This window comes from Podarcis muralis, chromosome 1, assembly GCF_964188315.1.
Source record: "Podarcis muralis chromosome 1, rPodMur119.hap1.1, whole genome shotgun sequence".
NCBI classification, from domain to species: domain Eukaryota; kingdom Metazoa; phylum Chordata; class Lepidosauria; order Squamata; family Lacertidae; genus Podarcis; species Podarcis muralis.
The window spans coordinates 65,192,057-65,213,822 of NC_135655.1; the positions used below are offsets into that span (position 1 = coordinate 65,192,057).

General features: G+C 40.4%; 1 protein-coding gene across 6 annotated transcripts in view; it reads left to right on the forward strand.

Annotated features, from left to right (window-relative positions):
* The window catches only part of KIAA1549L (KIAA1549 like), a 150,803-nt gene that overhangs the window by 111,858 nt on the left and 17,179 nt on the right, over positions 1 to 21,766 (forward strand). For 5 of the 6 annotated variants that reach the window (XM_028730475.2, XM_077930128.1, XM_077930141.1 and 2 more), the window contains 5 exons: positions 3,893 to 4,071; positions 6,675 to 6,892; positions 13,195 to 13,324; positions 16,325 to 16,675; positions 20,668 to 20,765. In XM_028730475.2, coding sequence (XP_028586308.2) covers positions 3,893 to 4,071; positions 6,675 to 6,892; positions 13,195 to 13,324; positions 16,325 to 16,675; positions 20,668 to 20,765 — 976 coding nt within the window. The remainder of the gene's footprint in view (positions 1 to 3,892; positions 4,072 to 6,674; positions 6,893 to 13,194; positions 13,325 to 16,324; positions 16,676 to 20,667; positions 20,766 to 21,766) is intronic. The other variant, XM_077930143.1, reaches the window with a different exon arrangement.

Consider the following 21,766-nt stretch of genomic DNA (forward strand, 5'->3'; position numbering starts at 1 on the left):
ATGTTATTGTCTTGAGTAAACTTTCCAGTTGCCAACATCTGTCTTCCACACATGCAAATGCTGCCAATACTGCTAATAAGAAATCCAGTGGATTTCTTTTCTTCCATTAGGTTCCATTAACTTTCTCAGGTAGCTGCCCAAACCAGAATAAAAGGATTTTGCATCACTGTGTCAAAGTTTCTCCAAGAGTGAAGCACCCTAGATCGTGATGGTAGTGATGAAGATGATGATAATGGTACAATAATATTCATTATTTGTATAGCACCCACACCTAAGTACACTGCTTTCAGATCTTACAGGCTTTCAATCAAAAAAAAAAAACATGGACAAAGAGAAGGGTGAGAAAAACATAAAAGAATAAGGTGCATCTATTATGTTGTAGGGACGCGGGTGGCACTGTGGGTAAAAGCCTCAGCGCCTAGGGCTTGCCGATCGAAAGGTTGTTATTTTATTTTTGGGACGCAGGTGGCGCTGTGGGTAAAACCTCAGCGCCTAGGACTTGCCGATCGTCAGGTCGGCGGTTCGAATCCCCGCGGCGGGGTGCACTCCCGTTGCTCGGTCCCAGCGCCTGCCAACCTAGCAGTTCGAAAGCACCCCCGGGTGCAAGTAGATAAATAGGGACCGCTTACTAGCGGGAAGGTAAACGGCGTTTCTGTGTGCTGCGCTGGCTCGCCAGATGCAGCTTGTCACGCTGGCCACGTGACCCGGAAGTGTCTGCGGACAGCGCTCGCCCCCGGCCTCTTAAGTGAGATGGGCGCACAACCCTAGAGTCTGTCAAGACTGGCCCGTACGGGCAGGGGTACCTTTACCTTTACCTTTACCTATTATGTTGTAAGAATAAAGTTTATTTTTTAAAATACAGCTAAAATTGAACTTGATAGGTACAAAACATTATCTAAACATTCTGCAATCACAGATGAACTGTGAAAAATTGGGCAAATCAGGGTTTTTGGAATGTCAACATTTGTCAAACTTATCTTCAATCACATGTGCTCAGTCTCTGTGCAGCATAATGAAGTCAAAGGTTCCCAAGGTGGTAGAATGGATCAGTCAAAATATTAGAATATTGTTTTGAACACCTTCCCCATATAGAGAAAAGAAAAAGAAAAAAGAACAGCTCACTACAAATAGAAAATTGGCAGAATGGATAGAGGGCTTTCTGGAACCTTTTCCTTTTCTTCTCCAGTTTTTCTTTTGCCGGAGGACTTTTTAATGGATATGTATGTGGATTTAAAAATTGAAACCCCCTCCCCCGCCCAATCTAAATTCTACAATCCATTCTATTGTGTCAGAACTTTCTTATCTCATGTATTGGCCATGTCTTTATGGTGTGTGCGTGTATGAATGAATGAATGAGAGAGATGGGTATAGAAGGTATTGTAATTGCTCTGGTGATTGACAAAAATTGGAATTTGATGCAAACATAACCCAGGTTCCCTGACTCTCATAGAAATCTACTGTATAGAAAGACACAAGAGCCCACTGACTGCAAGCTAACAAAGGCTGAAATCTAAACTCACCTGGGAGTAAACACCATTGATTTCAATAGGAGTTGTTTCCGAGTAGGCATGGTTAGGCTTGTGCTGTAAGTCAAACAAGTTATGAAGTTGAGTTCTTTACACATGTGAGCAGGCTCTGTTTTGTAATTTGGAAGGGAGGATTTGTAGTTGGAGCCAGGAATGTAAGAGACAAAGAGAAGCCCTGTATTTGGCGGAATAGATGAGTGTGAGAATTCCCATCTTCTACATTTGAATAACCCACAGACTGGGGGAAATACAATTTTCCGTGGAAGCTGGGAATATCTCCATACTACCTGAATTGCATCAAGTATCCCTTCTCTTTTATGCGTTTGTAGCTGCCACTGAAAATCACTCTTCCCCAGTCTGAGAAAGTCCTCCTCATAATGATATGCTTTTCTGTTTCTTGGACCAAATGCCTCATTATGGTTCTTGTAATGTGTCATTTATTTTATAAATCATGCAATTTGTGTATTGTTAAAGAAATAATGTTAAACTGAAGTAAAACAGAGGCTAAGTCTCATATTTCAATGAACAGAAATATCCTCCCTATTGGTAGAAAGCTATTTGGCAATGCCTACCTGTGCCACTCTTCATCCCAATCTCCTAAATATATTTGTTAGAGAAATGTGCAGTTCTTTTCCAAAAGCTTCTAAGAGACCTTTTTATGCACAATTTTGCAAACCATAAGGAAATTAATAAGAAGAAGCCTGAGATAACCTTTATACTTCTCAACAATTTAAGTAAGTTCCTGTCACAGCTGCTATAGACACTTATTTCCTGTGTGTGTACATGAGCTTCAGATCACTCTGAACATATAATGCAGGCATTGTTGGAACAGACCAACTTCATATCTTGATAGCATAAATTGACTTGCTCTGTAATTCTTACAGTAATTAAAAGAACAATAAATTTTCAGAGGAACTAAATCTTCGGAAATACAGCTTTGAAAATGCCAACCCGACAGTAATTTATTCTTTGATTATACTGGATACAGCACAAATATCACTTGGTTACATAACAGAATTAATTAAACTAGTTTGATAGGATCTCTACTTTTGGGTGGGTGGGCATGTAGGGGGAACAAAATACATGGGTGGCTATCTTGTTCCTCCTTCCTCCTCTTCTCTTCTTAGTGTCTGGAACCTGTGGTTTTGACCAGCTGTGGTTAGAACAAACCACAGTTCCTTGAGATTGTACATATTTGGGATCAGCGGTTTGTTTTAAAGTGAAAGCTTTCTCTCTCTCTGCTCTCACTTGCGGAGGAGGAGATGAGAGGGAGAGAATGCAAGGAAAGTAGTAGTAGTAGAGGTACTCATTCACCATCATCTTGATACCTGAATCAGGCATAAGACTCATTGAACCAGGTAGCAGGTACCTGTTAGGATAGCATTCAGATGACCAGTTTATTTTGCATTCATCCTGATTGTGTCCACAAAGTTTGCTGGGAGGTATATGATATTGGTTATGATCTGTTTATAGGGAGATAATATGATTTTGCACCAAGCAATTGTTGTTGCACACTTTCCGGTGCATTTACTCATCACTTTCCTAACATCAAAAAGTCTGTTTCGTTTTGTTTTGAAAAAGAGGGTTTGTTGCACAAGAGCACCAAATTCACTTTAATTGCACCACCTGAAGGCTCGTATGCAATTGAATTTCACCCACAAAATAATTACTGTTTGTAAATGGCCCACACTGTACACATTGCTATGCCAACTCAGTGTCACAAAATATTGTTTAGCCTTCCATATGCAACACCCCCCTTAATTGTTTGGAGTTTAATGCATTTCTTTCATATGATTTACCTGTATGTTCAGCAGCACAGCCTGTTTTAAAATAAACCCTCCTTTATTGAAGTATCGGCTTAAATCATAATGCCTTGCATGACAAAACCCCCAAAAGATTCATTGGATTTGAAATCTAATGCCAGTGATTTTAAATATAGGAGGCTCATATACAGAAAGTGTTTATTACAATCCGGGGTCCCCAACCTTTTTGGAGCATGGAGGCACATTTCGAAATCCACAAAACCATTGTGGCCCCACCCAAAAATACATATTTCACTGACAAGAACCAGTGATACCCAGAACCCCCAGGCAAAACATGCACACCTACCCCAAAATAAATAGACAAAACATTAGACAACCCCCAATGAAACAACCATAAAAGGCCAAAACTTATTTTTTAAAAAATGAGAAGGGTCAAGAGGGCTTTGGTGAGTAGCAGGGATATCTGTTTCTGGGGTGTTGTGGTACTCACAGGAACATGTTGGGGACCCCAGGATTACATGCAATTCATTTTCACTTTCCTCCTCACCAACTCAGAATTGAAATGCACAAACCATATGCTGACTTAATCCTAATATGTTTTAGTGCCCATAAGTGATGAAGAGGAGGGAGATATGCTCTTTGATAGCATTGCCAAGTCTGCCATTGATCCCTTCGACACATCTTCTGGATCTGTACAGTTGATTGCCATAAAGCCTGTAGCTTTGCCTCCCGCACACACATCTTCGGATAGGAATCAGGAAACTGCTGTCCTTAACGGAGAGGTAAGATTATATCCAATAAAGTTGTGTAATCATTTATGCATTGGCGGGTCTTTAAAGCAAGTGCTCAGAGGAGCACTTGGCTACCAGATCCGATTGACACTGGTTGGAAAGCTAGCCCCTGGTGGGGAATGTTTTGTGACTTGTGGTGTTGACAGGTTGTATGTGGAGCTGCCTAAGAAAGGGCTAAAGACCATTCAGGTTGTGGCTGCAATTTCTGAAAGGAAGGATGGGGGAAAAAAGAGGGGGGGGGAGTGTCCTCTGTTGCCTTTTGGGACTGCTAAGATGGGGTAATTTCATTATGGTGAAATCATGCAAAAAGTTATTTTATCCTTTTTGTATTGCCTTATGCAAAAATTATCCATAGTCATACTACTCAGTATGTTTGACAAATGGAAGAAGAAGAACAGCAAAACTACGAAGAGGGCCCCCTCTGTTGATCTTAGAATTTAATAATGTGTGCAGGGATGGAGGTGATTATCACATATTTGGTGGCCTAAGTTGTTTAGGGCTACAAACACATAGGTGAGCAACTTGCATTGGGATCAGAAGTGAAGTAGCAACCAGAGCAGCTGTTTTAGAACAGTGGTTTTGTGAGTTCTCTACCCAAAAAAACATTTTCTTGCTTTCACTTACTTGTACAAGAAGCAACAGTCAGTATTCAACAATCCCCCCCATCAAAGCACCATATATATTTAATTACATTTAACTTTAAGGTAATGTAAATTATATGAATTCTAAATGGAACCCCTGCCAGTAATCTGGCTGCTGCATTTTGGTCCTGCTAAAGTTTCTGGGTCATCTTCAAGTGCAGCCCCACATACAGGTGTACGCCATAATCATCACAATTATAACAAATAAAGGCTTGACATATCTCGCTGTGCATGTCATGAGTCTATCTCATATATTAGTTTCACCTTTTAAGTTGAACTACTGAAATAAATGAACTTTCTCACAATATTCTCATTTTTCAGGTTTCACCTGTAGAGTGCGCTACAATAATCAAATCTGGAAGTGAACCAAGTATAGATTACAGCAGCAAATCATTTGTCCAAAAGAGGCCATAGCTGGCAAATGAGTCAGAGCTGGCCACTTGAGTCTCCAGTATACAGGAAAACTCCCAAGTTATAGACCAGTTCTGTGGAAAGGAAATTCCATCATCTAGGAGCTGGCACAGAGAATGCATTCTGAGGGTTATGAAACTACCAAGAGGACTTCTGTTGATCTTAATACCTGTAGTTTCACATATTTGGGGCCTAAGTCATTTTTGAATAGTTTAAGTTTCTGAATTGTCTTCAAGGGCAGCCCCATGTAAAGCACATTGCGGTAATCCAACTTGGAAGTTGCCAGAGCGTGGAGTACCGTAACCATGTCATCTCTGCCCCAAAGGGGCTGCAGCTGGCAAACCAGCCATAGTTGAGAAAGGCATTCCTAGCCCATAAAGGCCACCCGAGTCTCCAGTGAGTGACAATGTGGGACCAGGAGCACTCCTAAGTTACAGACTTGGCTCCTTCCAGGGGAATGTACCCAGTCCAGGACTCCCTGGTCTCCCCATATTTCTTTCCACATTCATATTTAAACTGATGTATATTTGATATTTGTCAATTGACACAGAAGACCTGCAAGAGGGGAAAATTCCCACAATTTGCACATTATGAAATGGAAAGGGGACAGCCTTTCCTTATTTTATTCAGCATTCCATACAGCAGGCCCTGTTTGCGCAATGAATGCATACTTTACATAAAAGACCTACCGGTATTAGTTTAAAAACTTACTTCTGATGCAAAGTTGTGGTTGGAGGGATATAGCCTAAGGTACAGGGCAGGGGTAGCCAACATAGTACCCTCCATCAACCATGGGTAGCATGGTCAACAATCAGGGATGATGGGAGCTGTATTTCAGCATCATCTGCAGAGCACTATTTTGTCTATTCTCAGTATAGAGAAAGGGCTAGTTACATCTTCACATTACTGCACATTGTGATAAGAGCCAATCCCGATCATGAACTCACATTTTCATTGGCTAAAGTGAATGCTGTTATAAATAAAACAGATTGAAATTCCCCACAGTCAGCTGCCTACTCCCTGCTGTAAATCACTGCTCACACATGTGGTCTGCTCATGTTAGTAATGGTAATGAACACAGATGAGTTTGAGGTTCTTCTTCCATAACCTGGAAAAAAACTTGCAATGTACGTTTTTCCATTATAGGCACTTAGAGCAGTGATCTTGCATGCATTCATTGCTATGACATTTCACTGCCAATGTGAGTAGACTGTTAACATGATTTGCAGAAGTGAGCTGGGAGTTGAATGTAGGAGAACTGTCAGATTTCCTTGTTATTTTGAGATTTGCCTGATGCTGAGGTCTGGCATAGGTAGTTGAGGATAGTGTCCCATTTTTATCACCATTGTAAACTATGGATTAGACTACTGCCTGAGGTTTGATCTAGGGATAGTTGCCAATTCTACCAAATAGGAAACTTAAATGCCTACTCATACATAATCTATAGGCTATAAAATAATTGGCCAAAAGTCAACAAGCCTTAATCAAAGGGTTAATCTGAACAAATAGATTTGATTATAAAAAGTATTTTTTGTTTGTCAGGTTAACAAAGCCTTGAAGCAGAAATCTGATATAGAGCACTATCGCAACAAATTACGCCTGAAAGCCAAACGAAAAGGCTATTATGACTTTCCCCAAGTTGATAATAACAAGGGCTTAGCAGACAGAAAAAAGATGTATGAAAAAGCACAAAATGAAATAGATCATATTTTGGATGCTGATACGGATGGATCTTCTCCGTTTGTAGAACCCAAAAACAGGTGAGTATTTGGTATATATTTTTGTCATTTCCCTCATCATTTCCACCTCTACCATAAAAAGGCAAGTCGTGAGGAGTAGTGTCAATTGGCAGAATGGCCGCATGAAGTGACAAGGTTTATTTGCGCATGAAGAATGTTCCCATATCTGCCATCTTTCCCCTGTTTAGCAATTTGCCATTTCCTTGAGATGATTGGTGCTTTATTTATGAATGTATTAAGCTGTAATATGATGATAAAAGAGTTGAAAAGCAATATGGCTGTTGGGATAACATTCTCTTTTTTCCTGCCTATTGATCAGACCTCAAAATTACTATTATCTCTTGACAACAGGAGAGGGATGGTGGTCTGCCCTGGAGTGTGCTGTGCTACATACAGTACTGTGGATGTTGGAAAAATAGATGACAGTGCAACAACTTTCAAATGCTGATGTTACAAACTAATGACTTCTCCTTTTTTGCCTATGTTAGCAGTCAGGGTCAAGTATATGCTGAACTCTATTTTTATAGAGCAGGGTTTCCAAAATTTGAGTCTCCAGCTGTTTTGGGACTACAACTCCCATCATCCCTAGCTAGCAGGAACAGAAAACCCTGCTGTAAAGAGCTTTAGATAGGTGATTCTGTGGGTTGCACTGCCCCCCTCATTTTTTGATGTAATTAATAAATTATTAATGGCTTTGTATTAAAACACAAGAGGTAAGATGTGGCCTCTGTTGGAATTTTCTGTATTTTCTTAATGTTCCCCATCTGAATTCGTTACTTTCTTAGTTCAGTATACAGTACTTATTCTTATAAGGACAGATAGTTGTGCTGGTGCCTCTTAGTATTGTAATAAACAAGAACCATTAACTTTTATGCTGGCCATTAATTTTTTTATTGCGGCTGTCCTTCATGGGCTTTTGACTGTAAGATAAGCAGAAAGACTCCAGCACATAGAAAGTCGGAAGTTGTATGGATGTCATACAGAATGCTCAGTTCTACTATGCAAGGCTTAGGAAGAAAATATCATTTTCTCTCTGACACCCAGCTGCCAATTAGAAATTGCAAGTTTTGAAACAAAAATTCCCATGCATTGTCCGCCAAGCAAGCAGAAGTGTATAGAAAGAGCTTTTCTGCTCAAGAGCAATAAGAACTGAACTGTTACTCTATTGTCACGTGTTTTCTCAGACCAGGAGGGATTAGGAACTGTTAAGTGAGTTTTCTACCTGGAATTGTTTGCAGTGCTTCCTCCAGCCCATATAGGTATCCCTCAATCAGTACCTGAGATACAGGGCTCTCTGCTCAAGATCTGCCTGCAACGCCTGTGCAGAGAAGTAAAGGGAAATGTAGCGTAGAGTTTCTGGAATATCTTTGGTATATAAAGAATGGTGAGATCCCACAACTTTTATGAAAATTGGAGCCTGGATAAAATTAAATAAAAAAGAAACTAAGTGCCAGAGAAACATAATTCTAAGGCCATTCAGGTCAGCAAAGAAGAAAGATTCTTGATTGGTTGGTCTGGTGCCATTGCTGGGACATTAGGGCTTTGTACAGGTCTCCAGTGGAGGAGGCAAGTGGAATTGTTACATATGCATAGTAGAAGATAAGATAAAGTTTGAATTATACAGTAGCTTCTTCTATTAGCATAGGCTATCTTAGGAATATAAATGAAGCAGGCAGAAATTTTATATTAATGTACACAGTGGAAGTGATATAGCCCTGGAATCATGACTGGAAGGTTAGAAAGTATCAAAGGAGCAAGAAATCCTTAACGCATATTTAGCATGAAGTTTTTCTATTGAGCCAGTAAATTTTGTTATGTACTCTGGGATTTGCTTGCTGGTGCACAATGTAGAAAGAGGCCATGGTGTATGTGTTCCATGAGTTTTAATGTTTTATTTGTTGTTTTAGAGAAAGGAACTTCCTTATTCTAATCCATTTTGCCCAATAATTCATTCACAAATAGTGAAAAAGGTTTTTTTGTGTGTTTGTGGGTAGGGAATATTCACAAATTCAGACGTTATTCAGGATTGGATGTCATTTTGGGTTAGTAATACCCACCTTTTGCAGAAGGGTATTAAATTACAGGTATTTTATCATGTTTACTTAGTAGAGAAGTTCAGATTTTAATCAATTAGATCTTAAAATTTTGCATATTTGCTCTTTGTAAAACAGTATACAACATCTATAGGTTAAATCATAAAGACATTAGGAATCTTTTCCTCCATATTCCTCCTCTGCAGCTACTGTTACTATTCCCTCTTGGCTTGGTACTTCAGAATGTGAAGAAATAAAACTGTCACCAAATAAATTATTCACACACTGGCCTTCGCGCATTCATATTTTTGTATAACATCACTCTAAAAACATTTACAAATTATCAGTGGTACTAAATAAACTGAGTTGTACATGGACCAGGTCCCCAGCCCTATAGATTCCTCAGAGTATTGTTCGTCACGTAGTCAGTGTTTTAAAATGCTGCAGTTGTATTCCCTGTCGACAATGACTAACCTATGCTTGTGCCAGTTGTTCGTGTTGATACCTCCCTTCTCATTAGTGAATCTTCCTTAAATCAGCTAATTGGCAATCTCAGGGCAATTTCACAAAGACTGCTCATTATATGTACTGTTCTTGATTCCCCCCTCCCCTTCCTTAATAGTTTCACAATTAGGTCAAGGGTGTGAATCTGCCTAAAATAATCTGAAAACAGTGTAATCTTTTAATCACAGAAGTGTAGGGCCAGTGTCAGTCCCACCCTGCTGTTCCTCGCATAGGGAGGGACATGTTAAGTTGCCCTGTCCCTGGCTCCAGTAGTTCTTTGGAAAAAGGAGGTGGCAGCCTACACAACAGTGCATTCTGACAGCAATTTGCCTTGGGTTTGCAGGCAGTTCTGCCCCCTGGAATTAACTCGCCCCTCTGTCCTCTAACGGTATCTACAGGGGAACTCTAGAGACTTTATTCCCTTAGAAAAAACTCATACCACCTCCCTGAATTGCCTCCTTGCCTCCTTCCTTCCACATTTCTAGCCCCTTTCCCTAGAAGATAGAAGGGGGAAGTTCAACACGAATTCTACCCAATTAAGGGATTTGTGGAGTCTGGAAGCTCCCTGAAACCCCTTTGCAGAGTGTTGCTATTTCAGGTGGGATTGAATCACAGACTGGGAAATTCCAGTTGCACAATTAAAGTAGATTTGAGGTCTTGCTCAACAAACCCAGTTCCTCAGAGGATTGGGCTTTTTTGTTTTTTTAGGAAAGGGAAAGTGACGGGGGAAACGTACTGGAGGAAAATGTAGGACAATGCTTGCTTGACACAATTTTGTCTAGCCTCGCTGAAAACATATTGGGCCAGGTCTTCTGGAAGCAACCCTAGAGGTTCCTCCTGTCCCAAGTTTATTAGCCGTTTACTGACCAAGCTCATTCTTGGACAAGGATAGCCTGGCTAAGATGATTCATGCACTAGTAACCTCAAGTCTTGACTATTGTAACACCCTCTATTTGGGGCTGCCCTTGTGCCTGGTCCAGAAGCTCCAGCTGCTACAAAATGCTATGGCTAGATTGTCGATAAGGACAGACTGCCATCAGCACATATCTCAATTGCTTAAAAGTTTGCGCTCACTGCTTACCGCATTTTTCGCTCTATAAGATGCACTCCCCCCCCCCCAGTGTATCTTCAGTGTATTATAAAGTTATCCTGTTGCTTTCCCCCTGAACCTAATTAAATGAATCAGTTTAGGTATAGAGACAAACTTCCTCATTTTCTTCCACTCACTTGGGTTTGCCTCTGTTTTAGTAGTGGCTGGTGCCCATTGGAACTGGGAGGGCGAAAGGCAAGGAGACCGGCAATAGGTGAAGGCAGAGACAGTGGCAGACAAAGCGAACTAATCTGAGGAAAAAGTTGTTGTATTAAACTTGTGATTAGTTGTACTTTTTTACAACCTAGTATTCTGCCTTTCTGTATGTAGATTAATGTTTCAAGGTTGAGGATTTTGTGGTACTAAATTCTTAAATAAATGACTTTATACATTTGCAATGAATGTATGAAAATTCTAGCATTTCCACATTTTCCTCCCTCACCTCAGACCAGTCCCACTAAGATCTCTCTACAGGTCTCATGATACTAAACAAATGTGGCAATATGCTAGTTAGGTTATTCTCTTTCTGTTGAAAGCAAAATAATAATAATAATAGTGTTTTGTTCATGCACTAGAGCAGGGAAAAGTAAAGCCCCCCCCCCAAAGGCATTAGGAAATATGATTCTACAGCAGGCACCCCCAAACTATGCCCTCCAGATGTTTTGGGACTACAGTACCCATCATCCCTGACCACTGGTCCTGTTAGCTAGGGGTGATGGGAGTTGTAGTCCCAAAACATCTGGAGGGCCAAGTCTGGGGATGCCTGTTCTAGAGCCTTCAAGACCCACCAGCATTGTAATTTGCACTCATGGTCTGTGTAGATGCCCCACTCTGGCCTTCAGACCTGCTGTTCAGCTATGAAGTAGGTCAGAAACTCTGCCTCCCACTTTTATCTTAGCTTCTGTCTTGCTTATTTTCTACCCCCAGTGAGTCATCTGATAGATGTTCATTGTTAGTCTGGTTTATTGTCAAATTTGTGTCACAGAGAAAAATGGGCACATTTCCCGCATCCATCATCCGTTTCCACAGCATAGAGCTCTGTCATAGCTGTGGGACAATTGCTTGATTTCCTTAGAAGTAACTGGAGAGCTTCAGATTAAATGATGCTACTTATTGGTGTTCTTTATGGACTATGTGTACTGACGGTATAGTGATAACCAGTGTCTTTTTTTCTTAAAAAAAAACTGTTTAGGGGTACTCTCATTTTTCTACTCATATTGAAATACTGCAACTCAATGAGGCAAAACTTAGATTCATGAAATGTTTAGGGCTATGCCTACCCCTTCGTCCCCACAGAAAAAAAGCACTGGAGATAACAAGATACGTATGGGAAATTTAGGACTGGTTCTATTGTGCTAGATCTGGGGCTGATGGGAGTTGTAGTCCAAAACAGTTGGGGGACACTAGGTTGGTTAAGGCTAGTATGAACTGTGGTACGAACTGTGTTATTAGAAGTGTATTGTTTCTTGAATGGTATTTCTTAAAACAAACGTAGCAGTTTTTAAGAAGGTTGACTCTGTACAGTGGTACCTCGGGTTACATACACTTCAGGTTACAGATGCTTCAGGTTACAGACTCCGCTAACCCAGAAATATTACCTCGGGTTAAGAACTTTGCTTCAGGATGAGAACAGCAGCAGCAGGAGGCCCCATTAGCTAAAGTGGTGCTTCAGGTTAAGAACAGTTTCAGGTTAAGAATAGACCGCCAGAACGAATTAAGTACTTAACCCGAGGTACCACTGTAGAGGATTTTGAAATGCTTACAGTGTGCTAGCAAGGAATCAGTGTGAGTGTGACATGAACTATCCACGTGTCTCTGGCAGGCAGATTGCTTGAGGAAAAGCCACCACCCAGTTACCCTTTTTGTTCTTTTGTTTGCTAATTTTGTACATCAGTTTTTTTTTCATTCACATGCTGTGATCATGTGTTAGTCCCTGTCTTTGGGTGATCAGACTTCAGTCCAACAATGCAGTTGCTAAGGGTTTGGAATACTGTACTGAAAAAGGTTGGCACTTAGCTGAATGGTTCGCTAACGTATGTGAGACGGTATGAATATGCATTGGATGATTTTCAAGCACATCAGGCAAATCCATCATTATTGGAGGTTATTATTGATATGGAAATGAATAAAGAAATAACTGGTGTATAGTTACATCGGTTTGAAATTGCAGAGTTATACACAAATCTTCACAAAGAAGAAGCATTTCAGTACTTGTTTGGAGTACATTGTCTAATAAATTTTGGTTGTTTGTTTCCAAGTGCTTCAATCTTTGGTCTTCATTGAAGCAATCAATATATAATTTGACTTGATGACTGCCAATGTGTAACTGAATATGCATGGGTGTGTAGCTGTGTAGCCACTTAGCTTGGAGATGAGTGGGAATTGATGATTTAGAATATTTTTTTTCAGAACTCAGAGCATAAAGACTGAAGCGACATACTACTACGGAAGATGTACCTCTTTACTCTGGCTTTTTACACCTGATGTGTATATTTTTAGGACATGCCTTATTTCTGTAATTTTAAGTTGTTTTAAAGTGTTCTTAGTCTCATGTTTCAATTATTGCAACCCGCCTTGGGACCTTGGGGTGAAGGGCAGGTAATAAATTGTTGTAGGCAACAACAACAACAACAACAACAACAACAACAACAACAACAACAACACTGGCCTCATTTAAATACTTTATTCTTCTGCAGGCAACAAATGAAGAACTCTGTTTACCGAAGCAGGCAGTCTTTGAACAGTCCAAGTCCAGGAGAAACTGAGATGGATCTACTTGTTACACGAGAGAGACAAAGGCGTGGTATCCGCAACAGTGGATATGATGTACGTGCATGCAAAATTCATTCACTACAAGTTGCATTGGAAGCGTAGCAAACATTAGAACGGTCCTAGCAAAGCAATCTACCTAGTGTGAAAGTGCTTAATAGCCAGTGCTTTAAAAAAAAAAAAAAGTTTAGGGGTACTCTCATTTTCCTACTCATATTAAAATACTGCTGCTCAATGAGGCCAAACTTATATTCACAAAATGTTTAAGGGTATGCATCCCCCCCAGAAAAAAGCACTGTTAATAGCTGCTTCCTTTTTAGCAACGGGGTGGCGCTGTGGGTAAAAGCCTCAGCGCCTAGGGCTTGCTGATCAAAAGGTCAGCGGTTCGAATCCCCGCGGCGGGGTGCGCTCCCGTTGCTCGGTCCCAGCGCCTGCCAACCTAGCAGTTCGAAAGCACCCCCGGGTGCAAGTAGATAAATAGGGACCGCTTTTTAGCGGGAAGGTAAACGGCGTTTCCGTGTGCGGCTCTGGCTCGCCAGAGCAGCGATGTCACGCTGGCCACGTGACCCGGAAGTGTCTCCGGACAGCGCTGGCCCCCGGCCTCTTGAGTGAGATGGGCGCACAACCCCAGAGTCTGGCAAGACTGGCCCGTACGGGCAGGGGTACCTTTACCTTTTAGAGCTGATTTTATGCATTTTTTTGGTCTTCAGGTTTCAGGGTTTTTTAAAAATCATATATTCACTTCAGTAGAAGGCATGGGAAAGGCAGTTCCTGAAGTCAAGCTTGAATAACAGCAGTTCGTTCATTTTAAACATTCACTCAGGCACATGCCCTTTCCCAAAAGCTCAAGGTGCTTACAATCTAAGTAGATTGTTGATCTGACAATACAAGGCTGCTCCTTACAATCTTGTCGAGCCTTCCACACATTTTGATAGTATAAAGGTAAATAACAAAAAGGAAACCCAAATTCATACACAATATTTTATTGATTCTGCTGATATGATACAATTCTGCAGTCGTACAATGCCAACCAAGCTTAGAACAGGCACCTGGATCCTAAAAGCCTCAGCTTTCTTTCATTATTTAAACCACTTTCTAGCACTTATGGTGACAAAAACAGTCTTGGGAAAATATGTCCACCAACAGTGCCCCATCAGAAGAGCTCAGCAGCTGAAGCAAAGCATAAGGAATCTGATGGCCCTTAAGGTCCTTTGCACCCAAGTTGTTTAGGCCTTTGTGAATTAACACCAGGCCGCATCACAGTCAAGCCCACACTACAGTGTATTCTGTTGGCTGCAATACAGTGCTTCTTTCAAACCTAATTTCAGTGGTGGGGGGAGGGATCCAGGGGATCGTGCAGATCCTGCCACTGTGCGTGTAGGTGCACCTATGGGTGCATGGTTGGTGATCCCTGGTCTTGGCCTTTTCAACGGTGGCCTACAGTGCAGCAGTTGCAAGAAAAGAAAAGGGCAAATTCTATGTCAGGGACTGAATAAAAGCATCCCCTGCTGAATGAATACACTATCTGCCAGATCACAAATATAGAAATCAAGGATTGTAATGCTCATGATGTAATAAATACCCTATCTATCCACTGAAATATAGTGTGCTCCTTTGCCAAGGTGAGGGAAACTGTGAAACATCAAAAAATATTCACAAGAGTACGTTTGTGATGGGATTGTTCATGTTTTGACACTGCCTGTCAGAACAAATAAATCGTAATTTGCTGTGTAACTGGGATTATGGCCTGCTATACTCTAGTGTGCTTCATTGCAACAGAAATTTAAAGGGACAGCCTATTTTAGTCTGTTTTTAAATTTAACTGCTTCAGGTGAAAATGGGGCTTTTAGAAAAATTACTGATAAAATGCTAGATAAAGGCAGCTTTTCTCTGACTCACTCTTTCCTGGTAGCTGTTTCCCTTTTGTAAAAGACTGTTTTGGTATGTTGTTCGCTTCCTTTGGCTTTTCTTTTGGCAACAGAAGCATGATACAAAAGTGAAGTGAAACAATTTTGCAGGGGGAGGGGAGGTGTGTGCTTTATTTATTTATGGCTTGCATTTATATACTGCCTTTCTCCTAAGGCAGTTTACAATTTAAAATATTAATGCAAGCAAATAGTACAAAATGTTTTTAGGCCTACATGAGGAGCAGATGGCAGATGCTATTTGCAGAGCATCTTTTAATATTTAGTAGTATAAATGGATCCTTGTGCCTAGCTGAAAGACTGCTTGCATGTTTAGCCTATTTACATGTATAAAGTAATTTTCAAGTCCAGTGCTCCCCCACCAACAGCCTCTGTGGAAGCAACTCCCAGCTCCCCACGTAGGTAACAGAAGTGGCAAACAGGTATTTTGAGTTCAATCCTCCCCACCCACAAATGAGAGTTTGCCATATGTTTGTAACTTGCCTAACATAATTTATTAAATATATACATTATCCTCTAATACTGAGCACACTGAATAGAGTGCTGAACTGAGTTGTCAAATTAAATCACACCATGAGTGAAAATGATATATATATTGTTCAGAACTTGCTTATAGGACTATGAAACTTCACAGTCTGTGCTCGTGTTACACTAGCACAACTGGGGAGATAGAATGGTCCACTCACAGTGCAAATGCGGACACAGAAAGCTGCAGAGGAGCTGTGAGAGGACAGAAATAACTTATGTACCAGTGATGGGAAGGGGTCATTCTGACTGAAATGGATCTCTAGAAGTAGAGCTGGAGAGGGAGGGAGGAAGCTAGGCAAGCACTGGGAATGTTGGAGTCATTTGCCCCTCTGACTTCATTTATGACATGATTCTACAACCAATTCTCTAGCTATTCATCAGCTGAATAACACATGTGGTAAAGACAATCATTTCATGGTTTCTGAAATAGCTGTCCATTATGGATAGGTGTTGATAGGCCAAATGAGGTAGATAAAGAAAATGTAACACTTTATGAAAGTCAAATATAATCACTTCTTATGACCTAGACATAGACAGGATTTTTACTGAATTAACCCCCCACCCTTTTGCACAGTTGCCCAACTTTTTCTATTATATCCGACAGACTGAGCCTGAAATGATAGAAGAAACAAATGTTGACCGTGTCAATGAGCCCCGAAATTATAACAGAGCTCATCAAGCAAAAGGCCATTCAGAGACATCGACTCTGAGTTCCCAGCCATCCATTGATGAAGTCAGACAACAGATGCACATGCTACTGGAAGAAGCCTTTAGTTTGGCCTCAGCGGGTCATGGAGGACAGAGCAGGCAGCAAGATGCTTACAGTTCTACACAGCAGTTGCCATACTCTGAAGTTGTGACCAGTGCTCCTGGTACCATGTCTCGACCCAGAGGAGGAATACAGTGGGTGCCTACCTATAGACCAGAAGTGTATCAGTACAGTTTACCAAGGCCTGTAAGTGACCACTTATATGTGTTATACTCAGAACTGTTGTTGAAATGCCAGAATTTGGACTTTAGGGAGTTTCTCTTCTGGCCATCACATACTTCATGTAGTGGCTCGAAGATTCTGCTGGGCTGTGTGAATGATGTTCAGTTTTCATCCTCATTATCATCCTCCTCCTATTAAATTTCTATACCTCCCTTCAGCCAAGGATCACAGGGCAGTTTATAGTATGAAAACACAAAAATACATAACAAACAAAACAATATCCCCCCACCCCAGTTTAAAAGGCCATAGATTGTTTAGTCAAAAGTCCTGGGAGAAGAGAAATGTTCTAGATTAGTTTTGAGATGAATAACCCAAGTTGGCTTTATCAAATAGAAATTAACTTACTGTACTTAAAATAAGCAGAGTAAGAGCTTGTCCGCATATCTGCTTGTCATGTGGGTCCGATCTTCCACTTGTCCTGTGCTTTCTAGGCACAGATCTGAGTGGTTTTTCCATTTCTCCCACTGCTTTCCCCAGGAAAACCCGCTGTTTACCTCATAATTGGAACAAATGTCAATCCACAGAAAAACTGATTGATTCAATGGCAAGCAGCGGGTCTTCCTGTTGGAAAGCAGAAGGACAAGCGGAAGTGTGGGAGAGCCCTAAAAGGCAAGTTGGCTTTAGAAAACCAGCATTTATTAGTGACCTGCTGTGGATATCATGCTAAACAGTAATTTAGCATTATATGAATGAGCAGCAGCTTGCCTCAGGGGTAGATTCAAAGAGGTGTTTGGAAGCATTCACTGTTTCTGCTTAACCACAGCTTGTGTTGTTTGAACCAACAAACTGCGATCAAACTGTGGTTAATATTCACAAGCCAAGTTCAAAATTGCTTTGAAAGCTTCTGAAGTACTTCTTGAAGTTGTGGTAGAGAGGGAGGGAGGAGCATACTAGCCTGAGTCTTACTTTGACTAGTTCTCACCATGCTAAACGGTGCGTTAGCATGATGCCCAGATGCACCCTGTGTGTTGAGCATGGAGCTTTATTGGCAGTTTTAGATAGATAATTGCTTCTTATTATTGTCCTGGCTCCTAAAAATGAGGTTAGCGATGGGCTACCATAAAGTGAACATAAGGGAGAAATGCAAAGGCTTTCCAGGTGTTTCCGGTGGCAAAGTCATTGGATTCACAGATATGTATTGCCAAATTATATCCAAATAGGAGATGCCTCATGCTAAACCACACTATGAAGTTTAGACAGGCAGAATCTATAGTTGGGATATGCTGACAATCCAGGAGAGGAATCTCATATTCCATCTTGGTGCTGCTACATAGTCAGAGTAACAAGATCTTGTGATTAAAGAGCCACCTTGAGATTCAGGAGATTTTATTTATTTATGCTGTCCTCCTTCATTCAGAGCACCTGCGATGAAAAGAAGGATCCATAATGTCATGTATACTTAAGAAAGTTCCCAAGAGACACTGCGAAAACTGTTATCTATGTGCTTCCAGTCTTGTGGGCTAGGTTGTCTGTCACCTACACTTTAAAAAGGGAGACAGGCGCATGACTAATCCCAGTCCTTTTCTCAACAGTTAAATAGGAACAAAAATGTTTTTTTTTCCTGCCTGAGCTAAATCAGTTATGAATCACCTCATTGATATAAAGATAGGCTATAGCAAACCTGCTGGGGTTGTTCCTGGAAAATGTGACTAAACAGAAGCAGCAGGTGATCTCCAGCCCACCTACACCTTGAATAAGTTGTTCACAAAGAAAGAAAGAAAAAACTTTAAAGCTTCCTTCCTTTCCCTGTGTTGATTTCAGAGAATCTAGCCAGTCCCATCTGTTTTAATTTACCAAGGCCCAAAGTACATATTGCTAAAGGTATTTTGGGCACCACCAATTCACAGCTCTCCGTTACGTGTAGTTGGGAAAAATGGTTGGTGTTGATATCATCACAGCAGAAGGCTTAACCTGATAACATCTCCACCATTATAATTCTTTTTTTCCTTTTCTTTTTAAAAAATACATATTACTGGGGAAACATGGGGAAAGTGTGGGTTGGCAAATTCCCCAAGACATGTTACATTTTGGTTAGAGGTGCAATCTCTACCTTTCTCATTCATCTCTCCCTTTGAAGTATTTACTCAGATGAAGCATTTACTCTTGCCTTGGCATGGTTTAGCGTATCCAACTAAATAGTTATACTTTACCCACTGCCTGCCATTGTAGAGAGTTACATTGGTCTTTGCAGACATTTCCCAATGACCTTGTATATGTGTAATATATCCTGATGTAGCCTGGACACTTTCTGTGCCTTCCAACCACCTCTTTCTTTTGGCACTAATTCCAAAGACCGTTGGTTTTGGATTCTTTAATAATAACTGATCTGTAACAAAACAGTATATAAAGACCAACTTTTTTGTGCTAATCTAAGACAGATATGCTTCTTCCCGGACAAATAATAAGTTCTTAACATATCAAGCATTGGCAGAACATTCATTTAAAAATAGGCCTGTGAAATATTGAGTTTACTGTGAAATAGAGAACAGTCTGAAATTTGCTTTGTAACCAAGAAAAAGACCCTGGAGCTAAAGCTGCTGTATCTTACCCTGGTGTAAACAGCTTTACTGTTTTGTAAAAAGGCATTTCACAATAGAAATAAGCATGTCTATATGGATAGCTTATAAAGTCCCCAGATTATTCCTCTTATGGTGCAAGAATGGAAACCCCCCCCCCCCCCCAGGTTTCATACTCAAAACTGCTAGGATGGGGAGACAGAAAAAAATTGTTATTTTTGATCCATTCCTTTGGGGTTTATTTGAAAGCTAGTTACATTAAATGCAAGGGTTCATGCTGCTGCTTAACTCTTGGTGGAAGTTGCCCATGGGCTCAGAAACCTGGACTTGTGGTTTATCTCCCACAGGCAAACCATGGTCAATGAGCCAAGTACAAACCATGACCATGCGTTTGGACATAATGCCAAGTCTAACTATGGCTTAGCTTTGGGCTGCATGGTGGCAGCAGGACCAGGGGAGAAATGAAGCAAATGCATTCTCAGCTATCTATTCGTCTCTCTCAGCTCCCTCCCCACCCCCCACCCCATCTCTCTGAACTCTCCTAAGTGATATAGTAGGAAATGTGTTTGAATGCATCCTATCTGAATCTTACAACACCTCCCGTGTCAAGGTGTCTATTTAGGGTACCTAGAATGCCATGCTGTTCTCAGTGATGATTTTGATATGTTGGCTATTCCAGGAGAATGAAAAGTAGAGGATGTCTTTCAATCTAGTAGCATTTCAATCTAGCTGCTAAGCAGATTTGATAACTGTCGCTGTATTCCCAAGTTAACTTGACAATCTCTGTCACAGTGCAAAGGCTGCAAGATTAGTATCTCATGCTTTGGGCCATAGGCTGATGGTGACAGTGTCAGGGAGGTGTTTTGACACGCGTGTAACATGGCAAAAATCTCTAATTTTGCTGTCTGCCATTTTCTGTCAAACTCTGTAAATCCTGGGTGACTGATCCAATAGCCTCTAAAATCTGATCCCCAGGATTACTTTACTTTGGTGGTAGTGGTTGTTTTTTGTTTTGTTTTTTAAATTGAGTCTTTATGTTGTCATAATAAAGGAACTTGCTTGTTCTTGCCTAGAGGAACATGAAACATATTCCCTGTTAAAAAGGTTGGAAAGAAAAGTTAAAATATAAAATGGTTTTCGTGTAGACATTTTTGTTTCCTGTGATAATGTTAGGTGCCTTGAGATATTCCAACATCAAAATATTTTTATTTTTAGTGTGACAAAAAACCCATTCTGATTTCTCCTTGGGGGAGAATTCAGACAGACAAGAACACTGCAGCGTTGAAATTTTAGGATGCATTAATAATGTTCACTTTGAAATAGGCTTGGATTACATTCTTCTTCCAACATGCTTATGTCATATTTTTGGAGAAATGCAATGCAGTATAATTTTTTTATGAAAAGTCAGTTGAGGAAATATCTATTTATTTTTCTTAACAGGCTTATAGATTTTCTCCACTCCCTGAAATGGTGATGGGTTCTCCACCTCCTCCTGTGCCTCCTAGGACGGGACCTGTTGCCGTCACCTCTCTTAGGAGGTACTATGCTGTTGTTTTTATGTTTTAGTTGAAAATGTTGTATCTCTATCTCAAGATGGAAGATTGCTTTATAACTGATATTGAAAGCCTCAGATGCATTACAGGGCTAGCATTTCTAATGCTGTATAGGTATTTGTGAAACTATAATCAAGTAGTGTCACTTCAGAATTTTAGGTTTTCAAATTGTTTTTAAAAGCAAGCAAGCAAGGAAAAATGTGGGGTATTGTTCCGCTGTAAGCCACTCAGATACCTAATAGTATCTTAAACCATGATTTAAATCCTCTATCATAAAGGCATGCCAGATTGGTTGTTCTGTAAAAGAAGTAAATGATTCATAAACCTCCCTGTTTTTCTCTTCTGAGACGACTAGCAGTAAGCATTGCAAAATATATGGATGACCTTATAAAATTGATTTTGGCACTCTAAAGACATTTAGAGAGATTGTTGCTATCAAGTTTCTTATCTGCACTTTAAACGCCTAATAAATATGAATCAGATTTAACAATGTTTTAGTATTTAGTGCCCAGTTCTCCAGGCACTGCTGTTGTACAGTTTCCATTCATTCTAATCTTGTGGACATTGCCTTTTAAATTCTGTTTTCTCACAGTCAGATAGCTCATGCATTCCTTAAGCAGTTGCATAGCTCAGGCTCTTGGTCTATGAAATGCTGCATCTACAAAATGACACCTGTTTGCAAAGCCACAACATAGCAGGCATGTTATATTTTATTGTGCATTAGCATAAGAATACAGAAACAGCTGAGCTGTCCTGATTGGCTGCCAGTGATGTCATAACTGTTGTGCAAAAATATCAGTGGACTGTAAAACACTGGCAGCCATGCTCATCCTTCACTGTCAGAACAAATGTAGCACTGAGCTACACAGACTATATAAAAGAAATAGGATTTTTTAAACTGAAATTACTGTGTTTTTAAACTTACTATATTTTGATTTTTAAAAGAAAATTATCAGTACAGGCAGGATACAGTAAGTAACCAGTGC